This window comes from Petromyzon marinus, chromosome 14 (genome assembly GCF_048934315.1).
Source record: "Petromyzon marinus isolate PM22_M1 ecotype Great Lakes invasive population chromosome 14, UKy_Petmar_22M1.pri1.0, whole genome shotgun sequence".
NCBI classification, from domain to species: Eukaryota; Metazoa; Chordata; class Hyperoartia; order Petromyzontiformes; family Petromyzontidae; genus Petromyzon; species Petromyzon marinus.
Genome location: NC_133680.1, coordinates 10203814 through 10229768, shown reverse-complemented (window position 1 = coordinate 10229768; position 25955 = coordinate 10203814). Strand labels below are relative to the sequence as shown.

Sequence of the window (25955 nt, the reverse complement as noted above, 5' to 3'; positions counted from 1 at the left end):
GTAAAAGTCCATTCTTAAGGCTGAGATCATTTTCTCTGAACAACTACCGTGGAAAGCTTCCCCAAGTAGTGGAGTCTCAATACGTACGACCTGCTGTGACATGTGGATCAGAAACATGGACACAGACGAAGAAGATGAAACAAAAGCTCAAGTTGAACAGATGCATTCTTGGGTATTACACCGAGGAACAGAATGAGGAACACATCGATCAAAGAATCAACACAAACCGCAACGGTTGAGCTATCAAATCGGCTCTTGTCTCAGGTGGCAGGTGGATCATCAACATTGCAGGACAGTGAGAGATGGTAACAGTTTGGGGAGGCCTTCATCCAGCAGTATTTGTCCGATGTTGATGGTATAGTTTCATAAAAAGTGTTAATTTTACCGACCCAGAATAAAACTGATGACGATGTTGATGATTATATTTTTTTTACGCGGAGGACTTTGAGAGATGATCTTTTACTGATCATACTTATCTAGGAATGTCCTCTTTTTTTAGATAACTTAAAACTTATGTCTACAATATGGCGCTGATCGACTGTAACTAGGATTTGAGTTAAGAACTCTGTAAATACAGGAAAATAAACGTTTATCTTGGTATGATAAGTGAACTATTTATAAGTGCACTCACGAGCACACGCCAAAAGATATGTCTAAAAAAAACTAAACACAATCTTGTTATGTTTTTCAATCTCTGTGTGTCGGCAAAATTAGAATTGTTTATAAATCCCATACGATCAAGAATAATCTCGTGAAACACGCTGCAGCACATCCCCAAGATAAGACCCCACGCTTTTATTTTAAGTGGAACAGATTATAGACATTAAACCCTTGATTTCAGACCAGATGGGCTGTAGAAATGGATGACGATAGCCGAATTTCCACCACGCAACCTTTTGTCCACTGCGTGCTGAAAATGTGTTTCCCCTGCCGCGTGAACACAGACTCAGGGCAGCCTTGCCTTGCCAAAGAGCCTTTGTCTGGCCATCCAGGCGCCCAACTATGGGGAATATGCGAGATGCAAGCAGCACATATTCAATGGGGGGGGGGGGGGTCCTAGATCCCTAGCGACGGTACAAATTGGTGGGGCCGGTTTCCTGTCTCATGTCTCCTGGGAAGAATATGAAGAGAAGGAAGTGTGCACACCATCGTGCAGTCTTATCTTCACACCACTTGCAGGGTGTTTCAGTTCGCTGCGCTGCCCCAGGTTTTCGTGAGATGCACGAGTGGTGTTTGTGCCATAGATTACCTTGCCATTTTCATTTTACACAGAAAGCCCTTGTCATTATTATGTGGACGTTTTCAATTTGTTTGTTTATAATTGGTCATGCTGTGGAATGCAAAAAAAAATTGCCTGGATTGGGGCCAATCAGCCAGAGGCATGCATATTAAACAATGAGCAATCGGGTTGGGATTTAATGAGCATCATTTTTTTTGGGTGCACATGCGCAACAAAGACAAAGACCCCCATATAGCCTTTGCAGACTGTTTTGGCAAGTGCTGTTAGCAAGCACCTATGAAGGCCGACACTGCACACCAGGGGGTGGGGTGGCCAGCACCACGCCATGTCACCTTTTACTCCCGAGTGGAGATGTTTACACACTGCACCAGGTACTCATTTGAGGCTGAGTCGATCTAGGGGAGGCTCATGACCAGCTGACATATTCGTCACCGATGTTGGCCGTGAGCGGGAATCGAACTCAGGCCGCCGGGTTCGTAGCGCAGTGCACTCACCACTACACGCGCAACACATGCACACAGACACACAAATATGGGGCAAGTGATCTGTGAGAGAATTCACCTTACGGTCTGCACCACAAACAAGTGACTCAGGAGGTGACACCACACATCTCCAGCCCAACTCTGTCTAATTACCATTGCCAATAGTGCCATGGTGAGATACTCATTGGCCACTCGTGTTCTGCACGACTAATAATTATATAATTAAACCCGTGTGGCTGCTTACGTGATGCAATGTTTCAAGTGTCACGTTTATTTTGTTTGACCAGATGAGAGCTCAAGATACCGTCATAGTCTCGTTTTGGAAGGCTGACCTGGGGCATTAGTCTGCCAGTAGGAGGCGGCGATGCTATAATCCATGTTGAGTCATTTACTATCCCTGTCACCACCGCCCAAAGATACAGTACACACAGATGTGTCTCACGTTAATATATATGTGCATACAATTAGAATGCATTTCATTCCTAAGTCATGATCGATTGGAATTAAATTGCACTATACTTTCTATTGAAGACCCAGTGCTGAATTTAACGTGACAACAACAGCTGCTCCAGGTCATCAGCTGTGGGTCCAGAGGGTGCATGCTTATATGAAGCATTGCCAAACCCTCACCCCTCCCCATAACAATTCACAAATTGGACCATTCTGCCGAAGCATACTCTGGCGTGGCATGCTCCACTTTCCACAACGGGTGCTCATTCAATCATCAAACCTGGGACTGGCGATCAGGCACCCGCGAGCCCCTAACTCCCACGGGCGTTACAGTCCCACGTGTCCCTGTAAACACAACCCGTGAGTGAAAGTCTGCCACCCCGGCATGGTTATGTATTGAGCACAGTTCTGCGGAGCAGCACAATTGAACTGAAATTAACGAAGTTCATTGGTGTGGTGTGTCGCAGTCAGGGAAATAAAAATTTGAATCATAATATTTATGCTGGAGGAATCTGATGAGCTATGAAGCTCTTTTTCACAGATAGCCAGTCGCGGCTGGTCAGATAGTTACAACAACAAACCATACAAAAAAAAACACGATAGGAATGCAAAGTATAGGAAAGGTAAGCAAAAACAATTAAAAATATACTTTTATTTTACCAGGTAAAGCCCACTGAGCTATTAGCTTCATTTTCATAAGCGATCTTGCCACAAATGATAGCTCAACGAAATGGCATATCACGTGGAAATTTATAGCGGTCAAATTATATAAATGCATGTTTCTAAATGGGGAGGGGAAAAAACTGGAGGACCCGTAGATAAAGAATCCACGCAACCACGTGGTGAACACGCAAACTCCAAATACACAGGTGTCGGGGTTGGGATCGAACCCACGACCTTCTGTGTACCACCCGAGCAAAGTAACATTATAATGCGACCAAAGTTAAGCAAATGGCGCCTGGTTTCATATGAGTCCGAGACAATATTTAATACCTACTCTGTGATGCTGCACCCTGAAGTGGCCTGCAAGCTTCACGCTACCCTTTGCATATTTCCAGCGTGAAACATTTGGACAGCGGTCGTGCACATTTTTGCATTTCTCCTGACGTTTTAAACGAGGCTCCCAATGCAACCCGCACGGGGATGTTTATCCCATAACCATTATAGCATGGTTGGCTACGTACGGTGCGAAAGAATATCAACATCCATACATAGATTGCCCATTCAAGTAATGTGACTTTAAACTTAATCCTAATCTGAGACATATCATAGTGAGCATTATCTATGGTCAAATGAAGAATCCTTGTATGTTTACAGTTGGTTGTGATTCCTGCCCATGCACACCAGTGGCAAAATATACCTAGCTAAAATCAGTACCTGGTGCGGTGTTAAAACATTCGCAATGGGGAGACAAAGGCAGACAAATGGTTAAGACCCAACTATCACAGAACATGTGCTGCTGACCTAAATAGCCGCCCACGAACTACACTTGCCCCATCAGTCTACACAGTGTAGACGAATGTGTGTGTTCGTTTGTGTACGTGTATGTACGTGTGTGTGTGTCTGTGGGGGGCAGTGACACAGTGGTAAGCACCCTGCGCTATGAACCCAGCGACCTGAGTGAGATTCTTGCTCACGGCCAACACAAGTGACGATTATCTGAACCGGTCTTAGGTCTACCGAAAATCGTCTCGGCCTCAAATGAGTACTATGGTGCGGCGTGTAAACATCGCCGCTGGGGAGACAAAGGCGGCCGGACGTGGTGCTGTGCCGTGCCAGCCTTCATAGGTGCTCACTAACAGCACTTGCTCCAACGGTTTGTATGGCTATGGGAGGGTGGTCTTGTGTTTGTATAGAAATGCATGTCTGTGGTGTAGGTAGCAGTTACTTGCAAACAACACTTGTCTCCAAATGGGGATCTTCATCATTGCGAGTGTGTGTGTGTGCTACCAACGATGTGTGTGTGTATGCTACCAAAGATATGTGTGTGTGTGCAACCAACGATGCGTGTGTGTATGCTACCAACGATGTGTGTGTGTGTATGCTACCTACCTCCTCGCGGTGCCGGACGGCCAACTCTGTCGTGGACAGTGCTGTGGGGGGAGGCCAATTCCGATTGGCTCCTCCCCTCATGGCGTCAGAGACCACCACAGTGGCTAAACGGGGGCTCTGGACGGGTGCGAGGGGCTGGTAACCCCTCCAACTTCAATAAATTACCACTAAACCACAAATTAAATATGTAACTAATAAGCTTGTGCCGGAGGCCCCGGGGGGACAGGCGTCTATGACGTCTCCTGGCCACACCCCATTTGGCGGAGCCAGAAGATTGAATCTCTACCCTCGAGGCTCCTACAGAAACAACGAAAACCCACTACGGATGGCCACGTGGAATGTTTGAACGCTCACTGTGGAGGAGAGGCTGCCACTGCTCTGTTGGGAGCTGGACCGGTACCGCCTGGATCTCTGTGGCATTCAGGAGGTCCGGTGGATCGGTTCTGGCTCCTGCCACAATGAGGGGTGGACAGTCCTCTACTCGGGGCAGCAGACTGCCAAACAACAGGGTGTGGCTCTTCTTTTGAACAAAAGAATGAAGGGGGCGTGGGAGCGTGGCGGTGAGGTGTGGGAAGCTGTAAGCCCCAGGCTACTTTGGGCTCGCCTTCCCATCAACCGGAGGCGAGGAGTGGTGGTCGTGGTTACTTATGCCCCCACCGAAGACGAACATCCGTGGAGGGATGCAGGCAAAGCCGATGAGTCAGATGCCTTCTATGACCTCCTGTCACAGGTGCTGGCTAAAGTGGCCCCTCGGGATAGAGTCATCTTGTTGGGCGACTTCAATGCCCGAGTTGGTCATGATGCTGGCACCTGGTCTGGAGTGATTGGAGGGCATGGGCCAGATCAGCTCAATAACAACGGTAGGAGGCTGCTAGATTTTTGTGCAGCCCATGGGCTTGTAATTACCAACACGCTGTTCCGGCATCGGCACATCCACACAACATCATGGATGCATGCCGGGTTCAAGCAAGAACATCTGCTGGACTACATAGTGACGGACCAGCGGATGCGAGCCCATGTCCTTGACACCAGGACCTACCGTGGAGCTGATCTGCCCTCTGACCATCGACTAGTCATCTGTAAGATGCGCCTGCCATTCTTCCACTCCGGTGGTGGGTGTACACCCAGGACCCCATTCCAACCTAAAGTGGCCTGGTCTCAGTTATCTAATAAAAGTTGCAAGCGAGAATTTCATCATCGCTTGCGGCTGGGGTTGGTATCGTCCCCCACTCCTCCTGATGTCGAGGGTAAATGGGCGAGGTTTAGGACTGTGACTCATGCAGCTGCAATGGCTGCTTTGGGTACACGGTCCAGACCTCCCCAGAGACCCTGGCTGACAGAGGAGGTGTTCAGGATGGTTGAGAAAAAGCGACAGGCCCACTGTCATCGGCTACAGAATCCTACGTTAGAGAATGAGGAGGCTTACCGCAGCCTTCGCTCGGAGGTTTGGAGAGCCGTGAGGCGCTGCAAAGATGGGTAGTGGTCGCGGGTTGCTGAGGAGATGGAGTCTGCCTCAGTGGCCCGCGATCACAAATCTCTATTTAACTCCATCAAAAAAGTAACCTGCAGCGCCACACCTATTACCATCATTAAGGGAAAAAACGGTGATCCAATCTCCGACCCCCAGGATCACGTTTGCAGGTGTGCTGAGCATTTCTGTGAGGTCTTGGGGGAGGGAAAATCCCTCAGCCATGAAAACATCGTGGCACAAAGTGAGGATGACCCTGCTGAGGCTGCGGTGCCTCAAATATTGGAAGGAGTCACCCCCTGTGAGTGGCTGGCTGAAGTGCCATCTGTTGAGGAAGTACTGAAGGCGATCCGGAGTCTGAGACCAGGAAAGGCAGCAGGCAGAGATGATCTCCTAAGCAAAATGCTGAGGGAGGGTGGCGTTTGTGCACAGACTGCTCTATATGACATCATAACAACAGTCTGGATCACTGGACGGGTTCCGCAGGATTGGAAGGATGCTCTGGTGGTCCCCCTCTTTAAGAAGAGGACCCCACAGACTGTAACAACTACAGGGGCATCTCACTCCTCAGTGTGCCGGGAAAGGTCATGGCAAGAATTATTCAACATCGCCTTGCCAGGCACGCTAAGGAGAGGGTTGCGGAGCCCCAATGCGGTTTCAGGAAAGGGCGGTTCTGCACAGATGCCATATTTTCTGTCCGTCTGCTACAGCAGAGGTATAGGGAATTCCAGCAAGACCTACATCTGTGCTTTATTGACCTGGTCAATGCCTATGATACCATCAGTAGGCCTGGGCTCTGGATTGTTCTTCGTGCTTTTGGAGTACCTGACCCTCTGCTCACGATTATTAAGGACCTTCATGATGGTGAGCGGGCCCGGGTAAAACTACGTGGCTGGGAGTCAGAGCCATTCCCTGTACACCTTGGGGTGCGACAGGGATGTCCTCTGGCTCCCACATTATTTAACATCTATTTTGACCACGTAGTTCGGAAGCCTTCAATAGCTGTACCGGGAAAATCTACATATGGTACAGATATAATGGGAACATGATCGATGCCCGGGTGCGGTCAAGGGATGGTTCCTTATTGCTCAACCATGTTATGTATGCCGATGATTTGGTAATAGCTGCTTATTCAGAGGAGGAGTTGGAGACGCTGCTGCTGAGACTGGAGCGTGCCACTAAGAGATGGGGCCTTACCATCAGCCCCACCAAAACTAAGCACCTGCCTGGGTATTTTGTACCATCGGACACTCCACCCCCACAACTCCCAATCGGTGATGGGGTAGTTGTGGAGAGAGTGGAGAGTTTCCCATACCTGGGCAGTGTGCTTATGACCGGCTCCAGTTTAACAGCAGAGGTCTCACTCCGAATCAGTCGAGCGGCAATATCTTTTTATCGGTTGCGTAACGCTGTGTGGAAGCTACCTGGTCTGTCGCTCCGCACTAAGCTTCAGGTCTTCTCAGCCACGGCCATTCCCTCCCTTCTCTACGCTTGCGAAACGTGGACCCCCCTAATGGAACATCATCGCCGGTTAGAAACATTTAGGCTAGGCTGCCTACGATCCATCTTGGGTTTAACCAGGCTGGATTGTGTGAGGAGCTCACAAATCCTTGAAAGATCTGGGAAAGGTCCCATCGGTGAGCTCCTCCGGCAGGCAAGGCTGCGTTGGCTGGGTCATGTAGCCTGCATGCCCAGCCACCACATAACGAAACAGCTTTTGTTCGGCCGGATCGAGGGGGCTAAACGGGCGCGGCACGGGCTAGAGAAGAGATGGAGTGATGTGGTACAGGAGGACGTGGAGCTGAGTGGAATTGCCGATGACTGGTACCAGCGGTGTCAAGATCGGCCTCTATGGAGGAGGCTCGTGAAGGACGCTACTGGGCAGTTGGAGGTAGTCGCCCTCCAACAAACGGAGGGCAGAGGAGCGACGCTCACAACAACGAGCGGAGCACCGGGTGGCTAAAGCACAGCAAGTTGGCACACTAGGGGGCACAGGTGGTACATCAGCCAGTCATCTCAGTCATCTTAGTCAGTCGACCCGTGGCACTTGGGTCTGCCCCATGACCTCCTGCCCGCGGGCGTTTGAAACTTCACGTGGCCTCAAGGTGCACATGGCCTGGCACAACCGTCGTGGTGACGTCATCGCCACTTAGTGGCGAATGGCGGTTGTTGTTATTGTTGCTACCAACGATGTGTGTGTGTGCTACCAACGATGTGTGTGTATGCTACCAACGATGTGTGTGTGTGCGCTACCAACGATGTGTGTGTGTGTTACCAACGATGTGTGTGTGTGTGTGCTACCAACGATGTGTGTGTTACCAACGATGTGTGTGTGTGCTACCAACGATGTGTGTGTGTGCTACCAAGGATGTGTGTGTGCTACCAAGGATGTGTGTGTGTGTGCTACCAAGGATGTGTGTGTGTGTGCTACCAACGATGTGTGCGTGTGTGCTACCAACGATGTGTGTGTGCTACCAGCGATGTGTGTGTGTGCTACCAAGGATGTGTGTGTGCTACCAGCGATGTGTGTGCTACCAAGGATGTGTGTGTGTGCTACCAAGGATGTGTGTGTGTGCTACCAACGATGTGTGTGTGCTACTAACGATGTGTGTGTGTGCTACCAACGATGTGTGTGTGTGCTACCTACGATGTGTGTGTGTGCTACCAACGATGTGTGTGCTACCAACGATGTGTGTGCTACCAGCGATGTGTGTGTGTGTGCTACCAACGATGTGTGTGTGTGCTAACAAGGATGTGTGTGTGTGTGCTATCTACGATGTGTGTGTGTGTGTGCTACCTACGATGTGTGTGCTACCAACGATGTGTGTGCTACCAGCGATGTGTGTGTGTGTGCTACCAACGATGTGTGTGCTACCAGCGATGTGTGTGTGTGCTACCAGCGATGTGTGTGTGTGTGCTACCAGCGATGTGTGTGCTACCAAGGATGTGTGTGTGTGTGCTACCAAGGATGTGTGTGTGTGCGCTACCAACAATGTGTGTGTGTGCTACCATCGATGTGTGTGTGCTACCAAGGATGTGTGTGTGTGTGCTACCAAGGATGTGTGTGTGTGTGCTACCAACGATGTGTGTGCTACCAAGGATGTGTGTGTGTGCTACCTACGCTGTGTGTGTGCTACCAACGATGTGTGTGCTACCAGCGATGTGTGTGTGCTACCAGCGATGTGTGTGTGTGTGCTACCAGCGATGTGTGTGCTACCAAGGATGTGTGTGTGTGTGCTACCAACGATGTGTGTGTGTGCTACCAAGGATGTGTGTGTGTGCGCTACCAACAATGTGTGTGTGTGCTACCATCGATGTGTGTGTGCTACCAAGGATGTGTGTGTGTGTGCTACCAAGGATGTGTGTGTGTGCTACCAACGATGTGTGTGCTACCAAGGATGTGTGTGTGTGCTACCTACGCTGTGTGTGTGTGCTACCAACGATGTGTGTGCTACCAACGATGTGTGTGCTACCAACGATGTGTGTGTGTCCTACCAAGGATGTGTGTGTGCTACCAAGGATGTGTGTGTGTGTGTGCTATCTACGATGTGTGTGTGTGTTACCTACGATGTTTGTGTGTGTGCTACCAACGATGTTTGTGCATTTGTTTCTACACCTACAGTGAGGGAAAAAAAGTATTTGATCCCCTGCTGATTTTGTACGTTTGCCCACTGCCAAATAAATGATCAGTCTATAATTTTAATGGTAGGCTTATTTGAACGGTGAGAGACAGAATAACAACAAAAATCAAGAAAAACGCATGTCAAAAATGTTATAAATTTATTTGCATTTTAATGAGGGAAATAAGTATTTGACCCCTCTGCAAAACATGACTTAGTACTTGGTGGCAAAACCCTTTTTGGCAATCACAGAGGTCAGACGTTTCTTGTAGTTGGCCACCAGGTTTGCACACGTCTCAGGAGGGATTTTGTCCCACTCCTATTTGCAGATCTTCTCCAAGTCATTAAAGTTTCGAGGCTGACGTTTTGCAACTCGAACCTTCAGCTCCCTCCACAGATTTTCTATGGGATTAAGGTCTGGAGACTGGCTAGGCCGCTCCAGGACCTTAATGTGCTTCTTCTTGAGCCACTCGTTTGTTGCCTTGGCCGTGTGTTTTGGGTCATTGTCATGCTGGAATACCCATCCACGACCCATTTTCAATGCCCTGGCTGAGGGAAGGAGGTTCTCACCCAAGATTTGATGGTACATGGCCCCGTCCATCGACCCTTTGATGCGGTGAAGTTGTCCTGTCCCCTTAGCAGAAAAACAACCCCAAAGCATAATGTTTCCACCTCCATGTTTGACGGTGGGGATGGTGTTCTTGGGGTCATAGGCAGCATTCCTCCTCCTCCAAACACGGCGAGTTGAGTTGATGCCAAAGAGCTCCATTTTGGTCTCATCTGACCAGAACACTTTCACCCAGTTGTCCTCTGAATCATTCAGATGTTCATTGGCAAACTTCAGACGGGCATGTATATGTGCTTTTTTGAGCAGGGGGACCTTGCGGGCGCTGCAGGTTTTCAGTCGGTAAAGTCACGTAGGTAAAAAAATAAAACAAAAATCACGACGTTTCGGCCACAACACAAGCGGCCTTCATCAGGTGAAGGGACCAGCCTCTCTCGAAGACTGCGCTGGAGTGAAACAGAGCCAAGCTCAGACTGCGACCTTTAAGCTGTGTGAGTGGGACTAAGGTGCCTCGACAAAGGAATTAGCATAAAAAATTAGCATTTAATTGGCGGACTTAGCATGATGAAAGGTGTAGCACGCGGCAGTGCACCTTTAAGCTGTGTGAGAGGGATTAAGGTGCCTTGACAAAGGAATTAGCGTAAAAATTAACATGTTATTGGCGGACTTAGCATGATGAAAGGTGTAGCACAGTAATCGGCACTGGCAGTGCACCAGCCTGTGCTGCGAAAGTTTGGGGTACCACTACTTGAAAAAATATACTGTACCAATGAAAGTGAATTTAATGTTTAGTTCGATTTAGAACATCTTCCCAATGGTTGCTTAATTTGAAACCATCTTCTCGGTTGAAATTGTGTCTGTGTTTGTAAATCTGAATTGCCTCGTGAACAAATCTCTGATAAAAACCTGTGCGTTTGCAAAGAACCTTGGTATCGGAGAAAATTATATCGTGATCACCCAACACCGTTGTAACAGTGATCAGCCACGGCAGAAGAATTCGTCCTGCCGTGTTTCAAATATGATTTGTGCTCGCGAATTCGCTCAGAGACATGTCGCTTCGTCTCCCCGATATAGCAATCACCGCAGGTACAACTCAATTTGTAAACCCCAGGGTACTGTAGGTCAGGGATGACATCCTTCACGGATGGGATCAGATCACGAATTTTATGTACTGTATTTTTTATCAGAAATTTGTTCACGAGGCAATTCAGATCTACAAACACAGACACAATTTCAACCGAGAAGATGGTTTCAAATTAAGCAACCATTGGAAAGATGTTCTAAATCGAACTAAACATTAAACTAATTTTCATTGGTACAGTATATTTTTTCAAGTAGTGGTACCCCAAACTTTCGCAGCACAGGCTGGTGCACTGCCGGTGCCGATTCCTGTGCAACACCTTTCATCATAATAAGTCCGCCAATCAAATGCTAATTTTTACGCTAATTCTTTTGTCAAGGCACCTTAATCCCTCTCACACAGCCTAAAGGTGCACTGCCGTGTGCTACACCTTTCATCATGCTAAGTCCGCCAATAAAATGCTAATTTTTACGCTTATTCCTTTGTCAAGGCACCTTAATCCCTCTCACACAGCTTAAAGGTCGCAGTCTGAGCTTGGCTCTGTTTGACTCCAGCGCAGTCTTCGAGACAGGCTGGTCCCTTCACCTGATGAAGGCCGCTTGTGTTGTGGCCGAAACGTCGTGATTTTTGTTGTTTTATTTTTTTACCTACGTGACTTTACCGAATAGAACCAAAGAGTATGGATCCTTGCAGTCACGAAAGCTTCAAATCTAGAAAAGGATTTCAGTCCTTCACGGCGTAGTGTGTTACCAATTGTTTTCTTGGTGACTATGGTCCCAGCTGCCTTGAGATCATTGACAAGATCCTCCCGTGTAGTTCTGGGCTGATTCCTCACCGTTCTCATGATCATTGCAACTCCACGAAGTGAGATCTTGCATGGAGCCCCAGGCCGAGGGAGATTGACAGTTCTTTTGTGTTCCTTCCATTTGCGAATAATCGCACCAACTGTTGTCACCTTCTCACCAAGCTGCTTGGCAATGGTCTTGTAGCCCATTCCAGCATTGTGTAGGTCTACAATCTTGTCCCTGACATCAATGGAGAGCTCTTTGGTCTTGGCCATGGTGGAGAGTTTGGAATCTGATTGATTGATTGCTTCTGTGGACAGGTGTCTTTTATACGGGTAACAAGCTCAGATTAGGAGCACTCCCTTTAAGAGTGTGCTCCTAATCTCAGCTCGTTACCTGTATAAAAGATACCTGGGAGCCAGAAATCTTTCTGATTGAGAGGGGGCAAAATACTTATTTCCCTCATTAAAATGCAAATCAATTTATACCATTTTTGACATGCGTTTTTCTGGATTTTTTTGTTATTCTGTCTCTCACTGTCCAAATAAACCTACCATTAAAATTATAGACTGATAATTTCTTCGTCAGTGGGCAAACGTACAAAATCAGCAGGGGATCAAATACTTTTTTCCCTCACTGTATCCCTAGAACTTGCTCTTGGTACCAACCGTACCAACACCCTATGCACATTGCTTGGCCGTAGTACATGTTGATAGCAGCACTTGTGCTTACGTTCGCTCTCGGGCTAAATGGGCAATCTTTGTGTGTCCTGCATCATCTGCGTGCGTTCGTGCGTGCACGTGTGTGTGTGTGTGTGCTTGTGTGCGCCCACGCGCCTGTCCAATGCTTGCTCAAATACATCTTGCAAAGAGCGCGCGTTTCGCAAGGTAACATCTCACTTTCGTTGGATCCCGTGGCTGTTGCAGAAGCAGCAGTAGTGTTTCCAGTGCGCCGTGACTGCATTTGGTATGAATCATTATTTCTATGTACACACCTTTTTCCCATTATGCCGTCACCGAGCCAAAAACATTTTTATGCAATCCCATTGCCTTGTGCTTCGCAGGCAGAGGAGGTGAAAAAAGAGGCTGAAAAAGCACTCGAGGAGATAACGGCTACAGCCAGGAGCGAGGTATTGGCACACGTTTGAGCTTTAATATTCTCATTTACGCACTGGTACCAGGGCAATGTGAATAGATTACATCTGTAATGGCTTTACTCAACGACACAACATTTGCAACAATAAGAAATAATGCGTTTTCGTTTTGCTCATCCCCCCCCCCTGCCACCACAGTAACTTTGGAAAGCCATAGGAGCTCATAAAGAGCAGGCATTCTTTCGTTAAAATTCTAAAGGATACCAAGATAAAGTGTAGTAATTTCTCAAAGGTCTTTTGTTGCAGTAGAAATCTTCAAACTTGTTTTTGTGCATCAGAGTGCCAGCACAGCGGTAACAATTGCACCTCGCAGCAAGAAGAGCCTCGGTTCGATTCCCGAATCAGGGACCTTTTTGCATGGAGTTTGTTATGTTCCTCCCTCTGTTCCACATGGGTTTCCTCAGGGTTTTCCGGTTCACTCCCATAGATAAAAAATAAAAAAAGAATCAAATGTAACCGGTGTTTGTCCAAACATCCCAATGCTGAAAACGTGGTCGGACACTCCTGCAACAACAAAAAAAAGTATTTGAGTTTTAGTGAGGCTTATCTGAGTCCAACAAGCAAAATAATAAAAATCATCAGTATGCAAAAGTAGTATTTGTGTGAATGTTGATTTGAAGCTTTCGTGACTGCAGGCATCCATACTCTTTGGTTCTTTCGGTAAAGTCACCACTGCAGATAGGCAGAATGACTCAAAATACTGACACTGTAATAAGTCATGTATTACTCAGGTATACCTCACGGGAGTCCACAAGATACATTTGAAGGACTTACACGGAGGCTTGGCCAATTTCTTATTGAATGTTTCAGTATGCGTGATGACACAAGAATGTACGGAGAAATCCATGCATAGTTGAGAGGATAACACTCAAAATCTGCAAAGCTTTGTAATTAGCTTAATTGCTGTACTGTAACCTTATGAAGGCCGCCACGTAGCCCTGCTGGTTGGTGTCTTTTGGTGATCTCTGCATAATTAACCAACTCGACTCGTAAGGGTTAGCTCAACTTCGTGGAGTACCACTTAAAATATGATCAGAATCTTGCTTTACACTGGAGGAATCCAATGAGCTATAAAGCTCTTTTTCACAGATGTCCAGATTACTGAACTTTAGCAACGTTATGGGGATGTTGTCAAAGTGGTGGCATATTGAGCGCACTGGATTTGCAATGAAGGTCGCTGGTTCAATTTCCTAGGCCTACAGTTGAACCACGTGATCATAACAGCGCCCCCCCCCCCCAACCTCTGTCCACCCAGCCATATAAATGGGCACTCTACAGACAGTTATAGTGGTGGAGTACATTTGTGGTGGAGTAAATGTGGTTCCCCCAGCTCTTGCAGGATGTTTGGCCAGAGCGTGGAAAAGTAGGCCAAAATAGAAATAGCGGAGCTCTCGAGAGCTTCCTGAAGTGAAAGTTATTTCGCCAGCAGTGGCATGAGCAGTGTATGCTTGGCTCTGTGGTAATAATGTTTAGTTCAGAACCAGAATGTTGCAAGTTCAATCCCTCATCAGAGGTTGATTTGAAATATCCTATAATCCCTCTATGTCCACAGTGGTTGCATTATGGAAACAACTGTTCCCTGGCATATGGATGTGGAATTTTCACCACTGATTAAGAGCCTCTATCGCAGATGAGCATTGTACAGTGCTCATTTAACACTGACACAGTTTGAATATTGATTACGGGACCATGGAATATGTTTTTGTTAATGAAGATGGCATGAATGTGATTTCAGTCTCTGCTCCAATAAAGAACTGGCCAAACATCCCAAGCAGGATCCTCTTGAGCAAGAGTATTGAGACTCAGTGGCTGTCAAACTGTGGTGTGCAGGAGCGTGGGATGATGATTGATAATTAATTGAGCAACGCTGTGTGTGCGTGTCGTGGCTTAGATCGACGCGTACCGGAGCCACAGAGGAGCGGCTGGCCTAGATGCGCTCTCGAGTTTTGCGAAGGCACAGGGAAAGGTGGCCAAAGACGTCCTGGGAACCTTCCAGGAAGAGCTGGATCGGTTCAGGAAACTCTGAGAACCCCCGCTTCAAGAAGCTCTCGCTGGGCAATCATCGGACAATCCGTCATTAACTTCGCTATTCAGAAGCACCAAAGAAGATATAAAAACACGCATATATATTTTTTAAATCCACTTCTCAATTGGCGGTGCAGTCATTAAGTTTCCAACAATTGCAAATGCAGGCCTGATTGATTAAGGCCCATCAAAGTGTTTCATCAGTGAAAACTATTGTTCACGCGTTTTTGCCGACACACGGATTAATTATGCCGTATTTATGCAGCCAATAATGAGGGTGTCTTCGTGTTTCGCAAATTTCACGCAATTATACCTTCTCTCACTTCATAATTTCTGAATAATGTATTTTGGTCTTTCTGAAGTGACCTTCACAAAGTCAATGTTTAATGCGCTTGTACAACATTTTTTTATGGGAATCGAAGCAGGTTTTAAACAATGGAGTTTTACCACAGAGTTTTAGTTTTTTCCCCACCATGGAGTTAGGTATCATATACACTACAATTAAAGAGTCCTCAAATCTGTATATTGAACAAGTGGAAATGCATTTTTTGTTCCATAATCATTGGCCATAAATCAATATTGTTTCCAGCCCTGAGCCAGTAGTGGAAATAAAAAAAATACAACTACGTACTATTGTCTTCCTACAAAGTGGTACCTATTTTAGAGAGACCCAGAGCGATGAATGGCTGTGCCTTTCCCTAATTGCGGTTTGAATCCACACTTCCAACTTATAAGCCATCCACTATAATCGCAGGACCACCTGGCCGAATCACAAAGTGCATTATAGTAAGCCACAATCTACAAGTTACTCTTAAGTATACATTTTTTTTTAAAGTTAATATTAAAGTTTGAAAATTTCTTATTGTGTATTCATTTCAATATGAAAATGTAAAAAATGTATGTAAGAAAAATGTGTTAACTCTCAAATTCTATCTCTGAGCTTGAATGCCTGGGAGTTGTCATTCCACTCTTCGAGCTCCATGCACAATTGCATTAAGCGATCTCATAATCCATAACACATTGCAAAATCGGCGCGGTGTGTTTACTCTCGAGATCCTGCCCTGGTGTAGGAGTTAATACACTCGACTTGCAATCCAGAATTCACCAGTTCAACTTCCTGACATGGCAGTCAAAACAATGGGCCAGTTGTTTATGAAATTCCAACCAACCACCCACCCACCACGGTTCTGTCCACCCAGCAATGTAAGTAATATTAAAAAACACTTTTTTTATACACGTTTTAATGAAATGTACCCTACCAGTAATGGAAGAACTCCACGACTCCAGAAAGTGGCCCCGAAGCTTGCCATAACGTAAGGGCACCGTGGCCAATTACAGCCAACGTCAGTTGCGCGTGGACAATTAGACCCAAGCCGAAATATAACATATAAAAATATTGTTTAATTTTTTTTATGATAGAATACAGTATTGTCATCAGTATGACATAAGTATACCAAGTTTGCAGTCGATGCCACATTGGGAAGTGGGTTAAAATTGAGTTACAAGATTTGAGGATACAACAACAACAGAGTGAGTTAATAGAAAGCGTGTAATAATAAATGAGTTCATCACAGTAAGTTGATCGGCAGATCATGGTGGGGTTAAGTGTATGTACTTGTACATCTTCCAAGCTGTCTGACTCGTGTGGAAGAGTAGACCAAATCTCCTCTCAAGGGGCTCAAGAGGAAGCTCGAGAGTCAGTAAGTACTGCACCTTCACTTTTCACATTTGCTTCATGCGCTTAACCTTGGACACCTTAATGCCGATTTAACCCCAATGAAGCTTGGGGAGCTGAACGGAGTTCAAAATAACTCACAAACAACTAGTTGTCAAAGACCTAGCGCAGAAGATCCCTCTGTGTTCGATCTTCCACGGAGCTCATGATCCACCCTAAACCGCATCCGCACAAACCCTGGCAGATGAGGATACCTGATGCACAAATGGAAAATAAAAAACTCTCCAATAGTGTGCGATTGTGGTCATCCAAAACAGAACAACGTATAACGACGCAATGCCCGATCCACAAATACGAAGGAGACATCGCGGCGATGTAGTCTTCTGCTCCTGACGCGTTTAATCTGGCTTGACCACCTGCATGTGAAATTGCTCTGCATCGACAACAGCAGCCGTACGAAAAAAGAAGATTTGTTCCGACTGCGCAAAAAGTGGGTTTCACAACATGGCACTTTGGGAGTGGGTCTGGAAAATGAGTTTCAAAAATTCCTCACTGCAGGGGTGCAAACATCACAGCAATGCCCGAGTTTGTAGACTTTTCAAAACGTATATTTTTATCTTTTCATTCTCTGCTTCTCTAAGTTCAGAGATTGTTCAATTTAATCAACTTTCCATTCAGTTTAAATTCATATACAGGGGGAATGCTTTTTAAGCTATCAGCATGTCTCTAAACCGAGGAACAGCACTGGAATATAATCTTCCCGAGGGAAAAAACAGTGCCTGTGGCATGCTTTTGAAAATGATGAAATATTCCTCGCATAAATCACGCGCACATCTGTGTGAAATCGCGACTATTTTTTGTCTTTTCCCAGAATTTGACATTGGTTATTACCGACATTATGTCAAATGAAAAATAATCCCATCTGAGCACTCGCAGAGCAGACTACCCATCGCATGTTTCAAAACATTTCACGGAAGGAGGTAGCAAAGAAGGAGATACCCAAGACCTCATTTCTGAAACATCTCAAAGCGGCCTCTTTTCTGCACCATGGGGCAGGACTTTCCCACCCACCCTTCTGCAGATAAATGTTTGTCACATGGCAGGCAAAACGGTATTTTTAATTCTCGGCTGGAATTTAGCCAAATTCTGTGCAAAACCACAATTTAGTTAAACTTTTGTTGTGCGGTCAGGGGTAAACCGAGTTAAGGCCATCAACTCAAAATACTTCAGTGCCCAGTTTAATCACGGGCGGCTGTCCAAGTACAACCCGAGAACCTCAGAGAGCGGTTATTTACTTCAGCAGGAAGGGTCCGATAAGTTGTTCGGCTCTCGCATTGGCATCCTGCGACGGTCACAGATGTTATCCAGTACAGACCTCAGTTACAATCACGGTTAAATGGGGCACGATACAAACAGCAAGTATCGGTACGTGCTTTACACGTTAAGGGAAAAGGGAACTGGTAAACAAAAAAAATGTTAAACACAAAGCGTGACTAAATTATTTTACAAACCAAACATTGAGTACATCATGACGTGTTTAATACAGCACGCGAGTGGCACAACAGGTGCAGCCTGGGCACGCTGTCTGCACGCGTTGTTCGCCGTTTCACTTTTCAGTGACGACACCGAGTAAAGCCAACATCATCACCACCACCACCTGTGGCCCACACTTGCTGCTTCAACTACTGGCCACGAAGGGTGATCCCCGACTCAGCTGGGACGCGTGGCCACGTCTATCCCGACGACAACCTGCGGCGAGACCAACCACAACACCACGAGTGAGAGCCAGTGAGCCACCGATCACTTCCTCAACAAGTCGCCTGGCTTTCCATTGGAAATAGAATTTAAATTAATTTAATGGGGTTATTTTTATTCAGCAAGATTTGCTTGGGACGTTTGCACGCGGAATGGAATCCGAGTAAACGAGATGACAGACATAAAAAAATCCACACGTAGGCGAGTGACCTACTTGCTCTACTGCCTGCAATGAAAACCGACGGCGCTATCTCACCTGTCATAGCAAGTGGCGGATTTGGCTTGTGACGCACTCGTGGACGAGCTTGTGAATGGTCGCGGATAAGATCTGGGGGGGGGGGGGGGGGCTCGACACGTGAGGCTGGGAGATCGCGTGGAGATCGAACCATCAAATGCCCGACGAGGCAGTAGAGCAAGTAGGCCACTCGCCTACGTTTGGATTTTTTTGGTTTGGTATCTCGTTTACTCGGATTTCATTCCGCATGCAAACGTGCCAAGCAAGTCTCGCTGAATAAAATCAAAACAAACGATTATCTTAAATTCTAGCTATTTTCAATTGACTGACGGATGAACGCCCATTTCGGTCATGGTGGCCCCTTTTCACCACGCCCAGCCACACTGCTCAGCGTGGGTTGGCGAAGTGAGCAAGGGGAGAGCAGGGCCTGCATTGGTGTCACTCACCACCGATGTTAGACGTCGCCGGGAATAGAAATTGGGTCACCGGATTCACGGTGTAGCGTGCTACCCACTGTGCCACTGCATAATGAGACTCGATGAGGCTTACCCGAGTAAATTATTATTATTATCGGACATTGCACCGAGCCTTAATTTATCCACCCAGAAGGTGATTAAGTGCACAGATAAACATGTCATGAGTTTATCTCCAGTGTGCATAAGGTTAAATAATACGGCGTCATAAAAGCCACATTTATATGCACATGTATGTCGATGTAAAAGTGGGAAGAATGGTGGTGCACAGTGGTGCATTCATAAGCACACTGCCCCTATGAACCTGGTAACCTGAGCTCGATCACTGGTCCCGGCTAACATCAGTGGTGAAAGATATCCGAACTAGTCCTGGGTAGCCCCTTTCATTCACCCGCACTAACCAGCGTGGTGAAGTATGGTCAAACAACACTCATCGCCGACACCGTGTGGAGAGGGCTTCGTCCACCAATGTATTGACAATGCGTTGTAAACTTTTACTTAATTTTCAAAAAAATATCAGCAACTGGGCTTGAACAGGACAAATAACGAGAGGGGATTATGGCCGGTGGCCGAGGCTAGCAACGGAATGGAAGCCAAAGGAGAGAGCCACACCTGACAGGTTGCCCACCATGGAGAAGTAGCTATGGAATCGGCATTTTTTTGTTTTGTCTTTTTTAAAACATTTTAATAATGGTTACTCATTTACCAGGTGCTTTAGTGCAGTGTAATTTCTGCACAAGATCACACGTTCTTTCAACCGTGTTATTTCATCTTTTCTGGGTACGCATTATGTGTGTAGCCTCTCCAATGGTGGAATTGTCGAAGCCATTAAGGGCCAGTGACTTCATTTTCTGGGAGGTATAACTCGTAATTTTTAGTTGTCGTCTAATGGCACATTTACAGCAGTAGGCTTGGTAGTTAAATAACCCATTGAACATGAACGAAGCTGTAATGTCTCCCTATGCGGGAAATGAAATGCTATACGAATATATTTTGGTAATTTGTACCCTTTAAAAATTAGCGCAGCATTGCACAAAATGGATGTTTGATTGCTTTTGTGTGCACGCTTTCATAAATAACCCTGCACTGCAGGAATCTATTTCAATAATAGATGTGTTTGTATGGACGTATGCCTCTGCGTGCCTGCGCGTGTGCTTTTATTTCAGTACCCATGCTAAGGAAATCAATGTAAGTGAAATTAATGCGATGTAGGGTGGCTGTGATACTGGCAATTAAATGCTGAAATGAGGTTGACGAAAAAAACATATACACCCTCTTATGGGTATATCACACCATCACCTGTCCAGAATAACTTATAACATTCTTTATAATTGGCTTCTGTGAGAAAGGAGCTCCTTATTTATCGTGCAAAAATCTCCCAGTGTGCACAAGTAGGCACACGTTATTCACTTTCAATTTCTCAAACCGTCAGGCTGCAAGATTAAGGCAGAAGCGTACTTTTTATACGTATGAAAGAACAACACGCAAACAAAAATACATTTTGTCCATAACACTGCCGGCCTTAAAATGAAAACGAAATTTAACAGGCCACGTTTTGATCAATGGCCTTTGCCCACAGCACATCGAGAGGCCAAAGATATAGAGGCATAGGATTTTTTAGATTGTTTCCATCAACTTATTTTGCGTAAAGTCACGTAGAATGAGAATAAAATAATACATTGATAAAATAAAATAACGTAATAATATTCTCACGACGTTTCGGCCACAACACAAGCGGCCTTCATTATTTTATCAATTTATTATTTTATTCTCATTCTACGTGACTTTACCGAAAGAACAAAAGAAGATGAATCCTTGCAGTCACGAAAGCTTTAAATCGAAATTTATTTTGCGTATTTCATTTACACCTTTGGCATTATGTACTCCGTCACGCAAGGTATTACTCAAAAGCGGATGAATACCCCTGGACAACAAAGTAGGATGTGCATCCCCCCACCAGCAAGGCGATGCGTACACCTGCGCCGTGCACATACACGGCACACATTGTTGTTGGGTCGCAGGGTATTTATCACACAAATACTTTACATGTCAGCATCGTCATTGGTCATAATCAATCCACTGCTAGATAACCCCCCCCCCCCAAGCTGTGATCATCTCTCACGGTCCTACAATACAACAATCCATTTAGCTGCTCTCTGGCTGGCCGGTGTGAAAAATAGGGCAAAATTACCACGTGGAAGATCTCTCGTGGAGGCCTTTCCACCAGCAGGGGCGTGAGCAAACAATTACAGGGCTGCAATCTTTAGGTTTTACAGAAAAATATTTTGATTGCATGTGAAGCATTATTTTAAATTTCATTGTTTTTGCCCTGATTTATATATTTTTTTGTTTTTGTTGTGATTCATTTTACGTGATTGTGTTTGTCAATGTGGGTGACCTGGGTCATTCTTGCGAATGAGACTCATCCTGGTCTCTGGAGTTCTCACTTTGTTAAACAAAATGAATGTGAAACTTAAAATTTGGCACCAAAATCACGTAAAAAAGTTTTTAAAAATGCACTCGCTATTTTTGCAGGAATTCTGGTTTCGGTTATTTATTTTTTCGTGCTTTAAATTCAATTTTGAAACAAATGTAGAAATAAAAACACTGCCGTAAAAATCCACCCACACAAAGGCAAGGCATTAAGCATGAAAGAGGTGTCTTATGTCTGCATTATGGTTTCTGTTTCAAAATAGCGGCGGCATTAATACTTAATGGCCTCCATTTGAATAAAACAGCTCACCCATCATTACCCGCACAGTTATAGCCTATCGGTATTATTTTACAAATATTACTTGTCCTGGGGAAAAAGTATATATGTATATAGCGAGAGAGATAAAGCATACAACCTGTTCAATGTATGTCCATACAAAGAACTCCACAATTTACGAGCATCTTTGCAACCATGCACAATATTACAAAAACAATAACTTGCAGCCTCCTGCCAATCCACTGCTGGATGAGGGTCACCCCATGCCATGTCAGTTATGGGAGTCGTTTGACCATACTTCACTGCTCTGCTAAGTGCAGGATAGTGAAGAGGGGGGGTGGGGCCTGTTCACTGCGGCCAGGAATCCGAGGTGACTTCACGATGTTAAAGGCTCTACTGCTCAACCCACACACACCGTTACGTTGCCCCTTCTTACTCTTTTCAAATGACGCGTTCTCTCCTGCACTAATTGCCTGCAAGAAGTCAACAGCGATTGACATCCCTTACCAAAGGAATATTGAGTGTCCACGACCAGCTCAGATATGGCTAAGAGAGATTATCACTGTCCCTTCACTCAAAAAGCACACAGTGGCAATTTTGACTTCTAATTTGCCGTGTATATATCACTTATCGATCGTCTTGTTGAAGCTCTCTGGTGTTTTTTTACGGTGGCCTGGGCTACCTCTAGGTAGACTCGAAAGAAAATGAGTAAACGGTGAAAGCGTCGTGTGAACGTGAGCGATGGAGAGAATCAGTGAGACCAGTGAAGCCAATTGGGCTCCACCACCACGTGCCGTGCCTGCCCTTAATAGGTGGTCACCAACAGCTCTTGTTTTGACATTTTTTTCTTCATCTACTTCAACAACAATTGCCACTAAGTGGCAGTGATGTCACCACGGCACTTGTGCCAGGCTAGGTGCACTCTGAAGCCACGTGAAGTGTCGAAGGCTGGCTGGCATGAGGTCGTAAAACATACCGCAGGTACCATGGGTTGACTGAGATAGTTGTTGTGAGCATCGCTCCTTCACCCTTCGCTGTTGTAGCAATTTTCATGTGCCTCCTCCATTCGAGTCTGATTTTAACATTGCTGGTACCAGTCTTCGGTAAGTGCACACAGCTCCATATCCTCCTGTACCACATCAGCCCATCTCTTCTCTAGGCCATGCCGCGCCCATTTAGCCCGTCTATCCAGTCAAATACAGGCTGCTTGGGCATGCGGAGGCTGGGCATGCGGGCTACATGACCCAGCCAACAGTCTTATCTGCCGGAGCAGCTCGCCGATGGGACTGTGTCCAGATAAATTTTGATTTAAAGCTTTCGTGACTGCAGGGATTCATCTTCTTGGTTCTTTCGGTAAAGTCACGTAGAAGCGAAATAAAATAAGAACCAATAATATGTGTCCAGATATTTCGAGGATTTGTGAGCTCACACAATCCTGCCTGGTTAAACACAGGATGGATCATAGGCAGGTCAGCCTGAATATTCCTAACCACCGCAGATGTTCCATTTGAGGGGTCCACGTTTTGCAAGCATAGAGAAGAGAGGTCATAGCTGTGGCCAACAAGAGCCAACGCTTTGTGTGGAGCGACAAATCAGGTAGCTTCCACACAGCGTTACGCAGCTGATGAAAAGGCAATGATTCCTGCCTCCCAGCGGATTCGGAGTAACACCACTGCCAAACCACAGCTGGTTAAAGCACACTGCCCAGGTACGGAAGCTTTTCCATTCTCTCCACAATTGCCCCATTACTCATGAGGAGTTGAGGGGGGGTTATCACGATTGGCTACGTACAGTGTGAACTAAGTTCAATATACATACGTACATTACACAAAATGCCCAGACAGGTACTAGTTTTTGTGTGGCTGATAGTTCGGCTCCACCTCTTAGTGGCACGCTCCAAGTTCAGCAGCAGAGCCCCCAACTTCTCGGAGTAGGCAGCAATTTCCAGATCAGCAGCATACATATCACGGTTGACCAACAGAGAGTCATCCTGCAACCACACCCTGAGCCTCGATCAGACTCCCATTGTATCTGTACCAGATGGAAATTCCTCTGGTATAGCCATGGAAAGCTTCTAGAATTACGTCGTCGAAAAATATGTTAAATAATGTAAGAGCCAGAGGACATCCCCTTAGCACCCCAAGGTGAACATGGGATGGCTCCTACTCTCGGCCAAGTATGTTTACCAGGGCCTGGCCACCATCATGTAGGGCCTTTAACGATTGATCATCTACTACAAAGAAGACTAAGACAAATATCCCTGTATAGCCTTACCAGCCTTTTGGGCAAGTCCTGTGTGCGAAGGCCAGCAGAGTACATGAGTGGCGATGATGTTGACACAACACCAGCTGCTCATGAGGCTGAGCCGACCTAGGGGAGGCCCAGAACCAGTTCAGCGATTCGTCATCTACTACAAACACACACACATTATTTTGTTTTGCTTGTTCACGTCAGCTTTGCTTGCAAATTGAACAACATTCATTGTTTGGATGTACACCTCGACACTCTGCAAAACCGATTTTGTAACGCGTTACAAATCGACAATGCGTCCCATTCATGTTTGAAAAACTGCTTGAAGGTGCGCCCGAGTTAAGACAGTGAACGCGCACTTTGCATGTTCAATGAAGCCACTCTTTTTCCATCGCATACTGAGCGGGGCCGTATCTCAGCGCCTTTGTAATTTCTGACGGGGATGGCAGGAGACCCAGCCGTGCCCGTTGAAGGGCGGCTTGCTCCCTGCACGCTCCACGTGTGAGCGACTGGACCGCGACCCCGCCACGTCCAGAGGTGCAAGCACGTTTCAATTTATAAGCAGCTCCGGATTTAATTTCACACCCCCCCCCCCTCTCTCTCTGCCGTAATAAATTGCTGGCCACAGCAATTCCACAATCTTGACGAAGAACGCACGACTGGGGAGAGGGGTGGGTGGGGAAAAAAATCTTCCATCTGAAACAGGTCGGGACGGTGCCACACAATTAGCGTAACGAGTGCGTTTCTCATCGCGCACGCCGCTTGAGTAATGCGCATACGCGTGTTCATTTCGCCGTGACCCCAACGTTTAGACAACGTAACCGTGACTTGAATATTGCTCGAAAGGAGAGCGTTCTGTGCAGCGGTTGGCACACGGCCTAGCGTCGGTGTCGATAGCTAAGGCAGTTGCAGCCCTCCTAAACTGACACGGCATGTGAAGGCATTGGATCGACGAGGGGCTGTACATTGAATTTAGTTCTCACAACGCGTACATTTGTCCACGGGTAAATGTGCGAACATACACGTTGCGCCCGAGTGCGTGCGTGCGCTTTGTAAATGTATACAGTACATGTGTAGTGTTCGACTTTACGCGGACAACTTCTGTCTTTCTTCGAACACCGCTTAATTTACAACATTCAACGTGGCCTCCACACTCCACAGTCTCCTGGTCACCACGGCTCGCTCGCCGTGCTCCGCTCGTCTCGCTCACCACCTTTGTCTCCCCACTATCACTTCACTTGCTTCGCACTCAGCGACTCTCCGTTCAGCAACTCCGCACACAGCGTCTTCCCACACAGCGACTTCGCACACTCCGCACACAGCATCTTCAACTCCGCTATCGCTACGCTCACTCCACTGCTAACTACTTCGTCTTGCTTCACACTCTGTTCCAACTACGTTAACCACTCTGTCTCCAAACTCTGTTTCCAAACTCTGTTTCTACTTTGTTTCCAAACTCCACGTCTTCCTCGTCCAGCTCCCAACTCCCCCTCTCTGTGTGTCTCCGCCCAATTTATCCCCATTCTCATTATCGCTAATTAATTGGCCCGCGTGCCTCCGCACGCTTCGCGTCCTCAAACACCTGTCCTTCTCCAGACATCTCGACGCCTCCTCGCCCTTGACAACAGCCACAGCCAATCACCGCCGTTGCTGATCCTCTGGCTTAATTGGCCCAACCGTTACCTCATCATCCCAGCCTTTGCACCTGGCTGTCCTAACACGACCCACACTGTTTTCGCCTTCTCCACAGGCTGACCCAAGATAACCCACACTGTCCGTGTGACCATGCAATCGCGCAGTTTCCACGACACACCTTCATACTCCACTACACATACAATGTCTTGCTTATCTGTTCATACTCAACTATTCAGATTTCATGTAGCTGCTATGAAGGGGTCATGCCTGAAACGTCACCTATTATAGTTTTCCTTTTAAG

At 46.5% G+C, this 25955-nt stretch overlaps 1 protein-coding gene and 1 long non-coding RNA gene across 2 annotated transcripts in view; one reads left to right on the top strand and one right to left on the bottom strand.

Annotated features, from left to right (window-relative positions):
• The window catches only part of LOC116942322 (sorting nexin-5-like), a 68672-nt gene extending 52892 nt beyond the window's left edge, over window positions 1–15780 (top strand). Inside the window, exons 13-14 of the mRNA XM_032954084.2 lie at window positions 12807–12872; window positions 14788–15780. Of these exons, the coding sequence (XP_032809975.2) occupies window positions 12807–12872; window positions 14788–14922 (201 nt within the window). The 3' untranslated portion in view covers window positions 14923–15780. The remainder of the gene's footprint in view (window positions 1–12806; window positions 12873–14787) is intronic.
• Window positions 15781–16283: 503 nt separating this feature from the next.
• On the bottom strand, window positions 16284–24594 carry LOC142924586 (uncharacterized). The gene is made up of 3 exons (XR_012941700.1): window positions 24044–24594; window positions 18608–18679; window positions 16284–18345 (listed from the first exon to the last, which is right to left on the bottom strand). It is a non-coding gene; the product is annotated as an uncharacterized LOC142924586 (long non-coding RNA).
• Between the last annotated feature and the right edge of the window lie 1361 nt (window positions 24595–25955).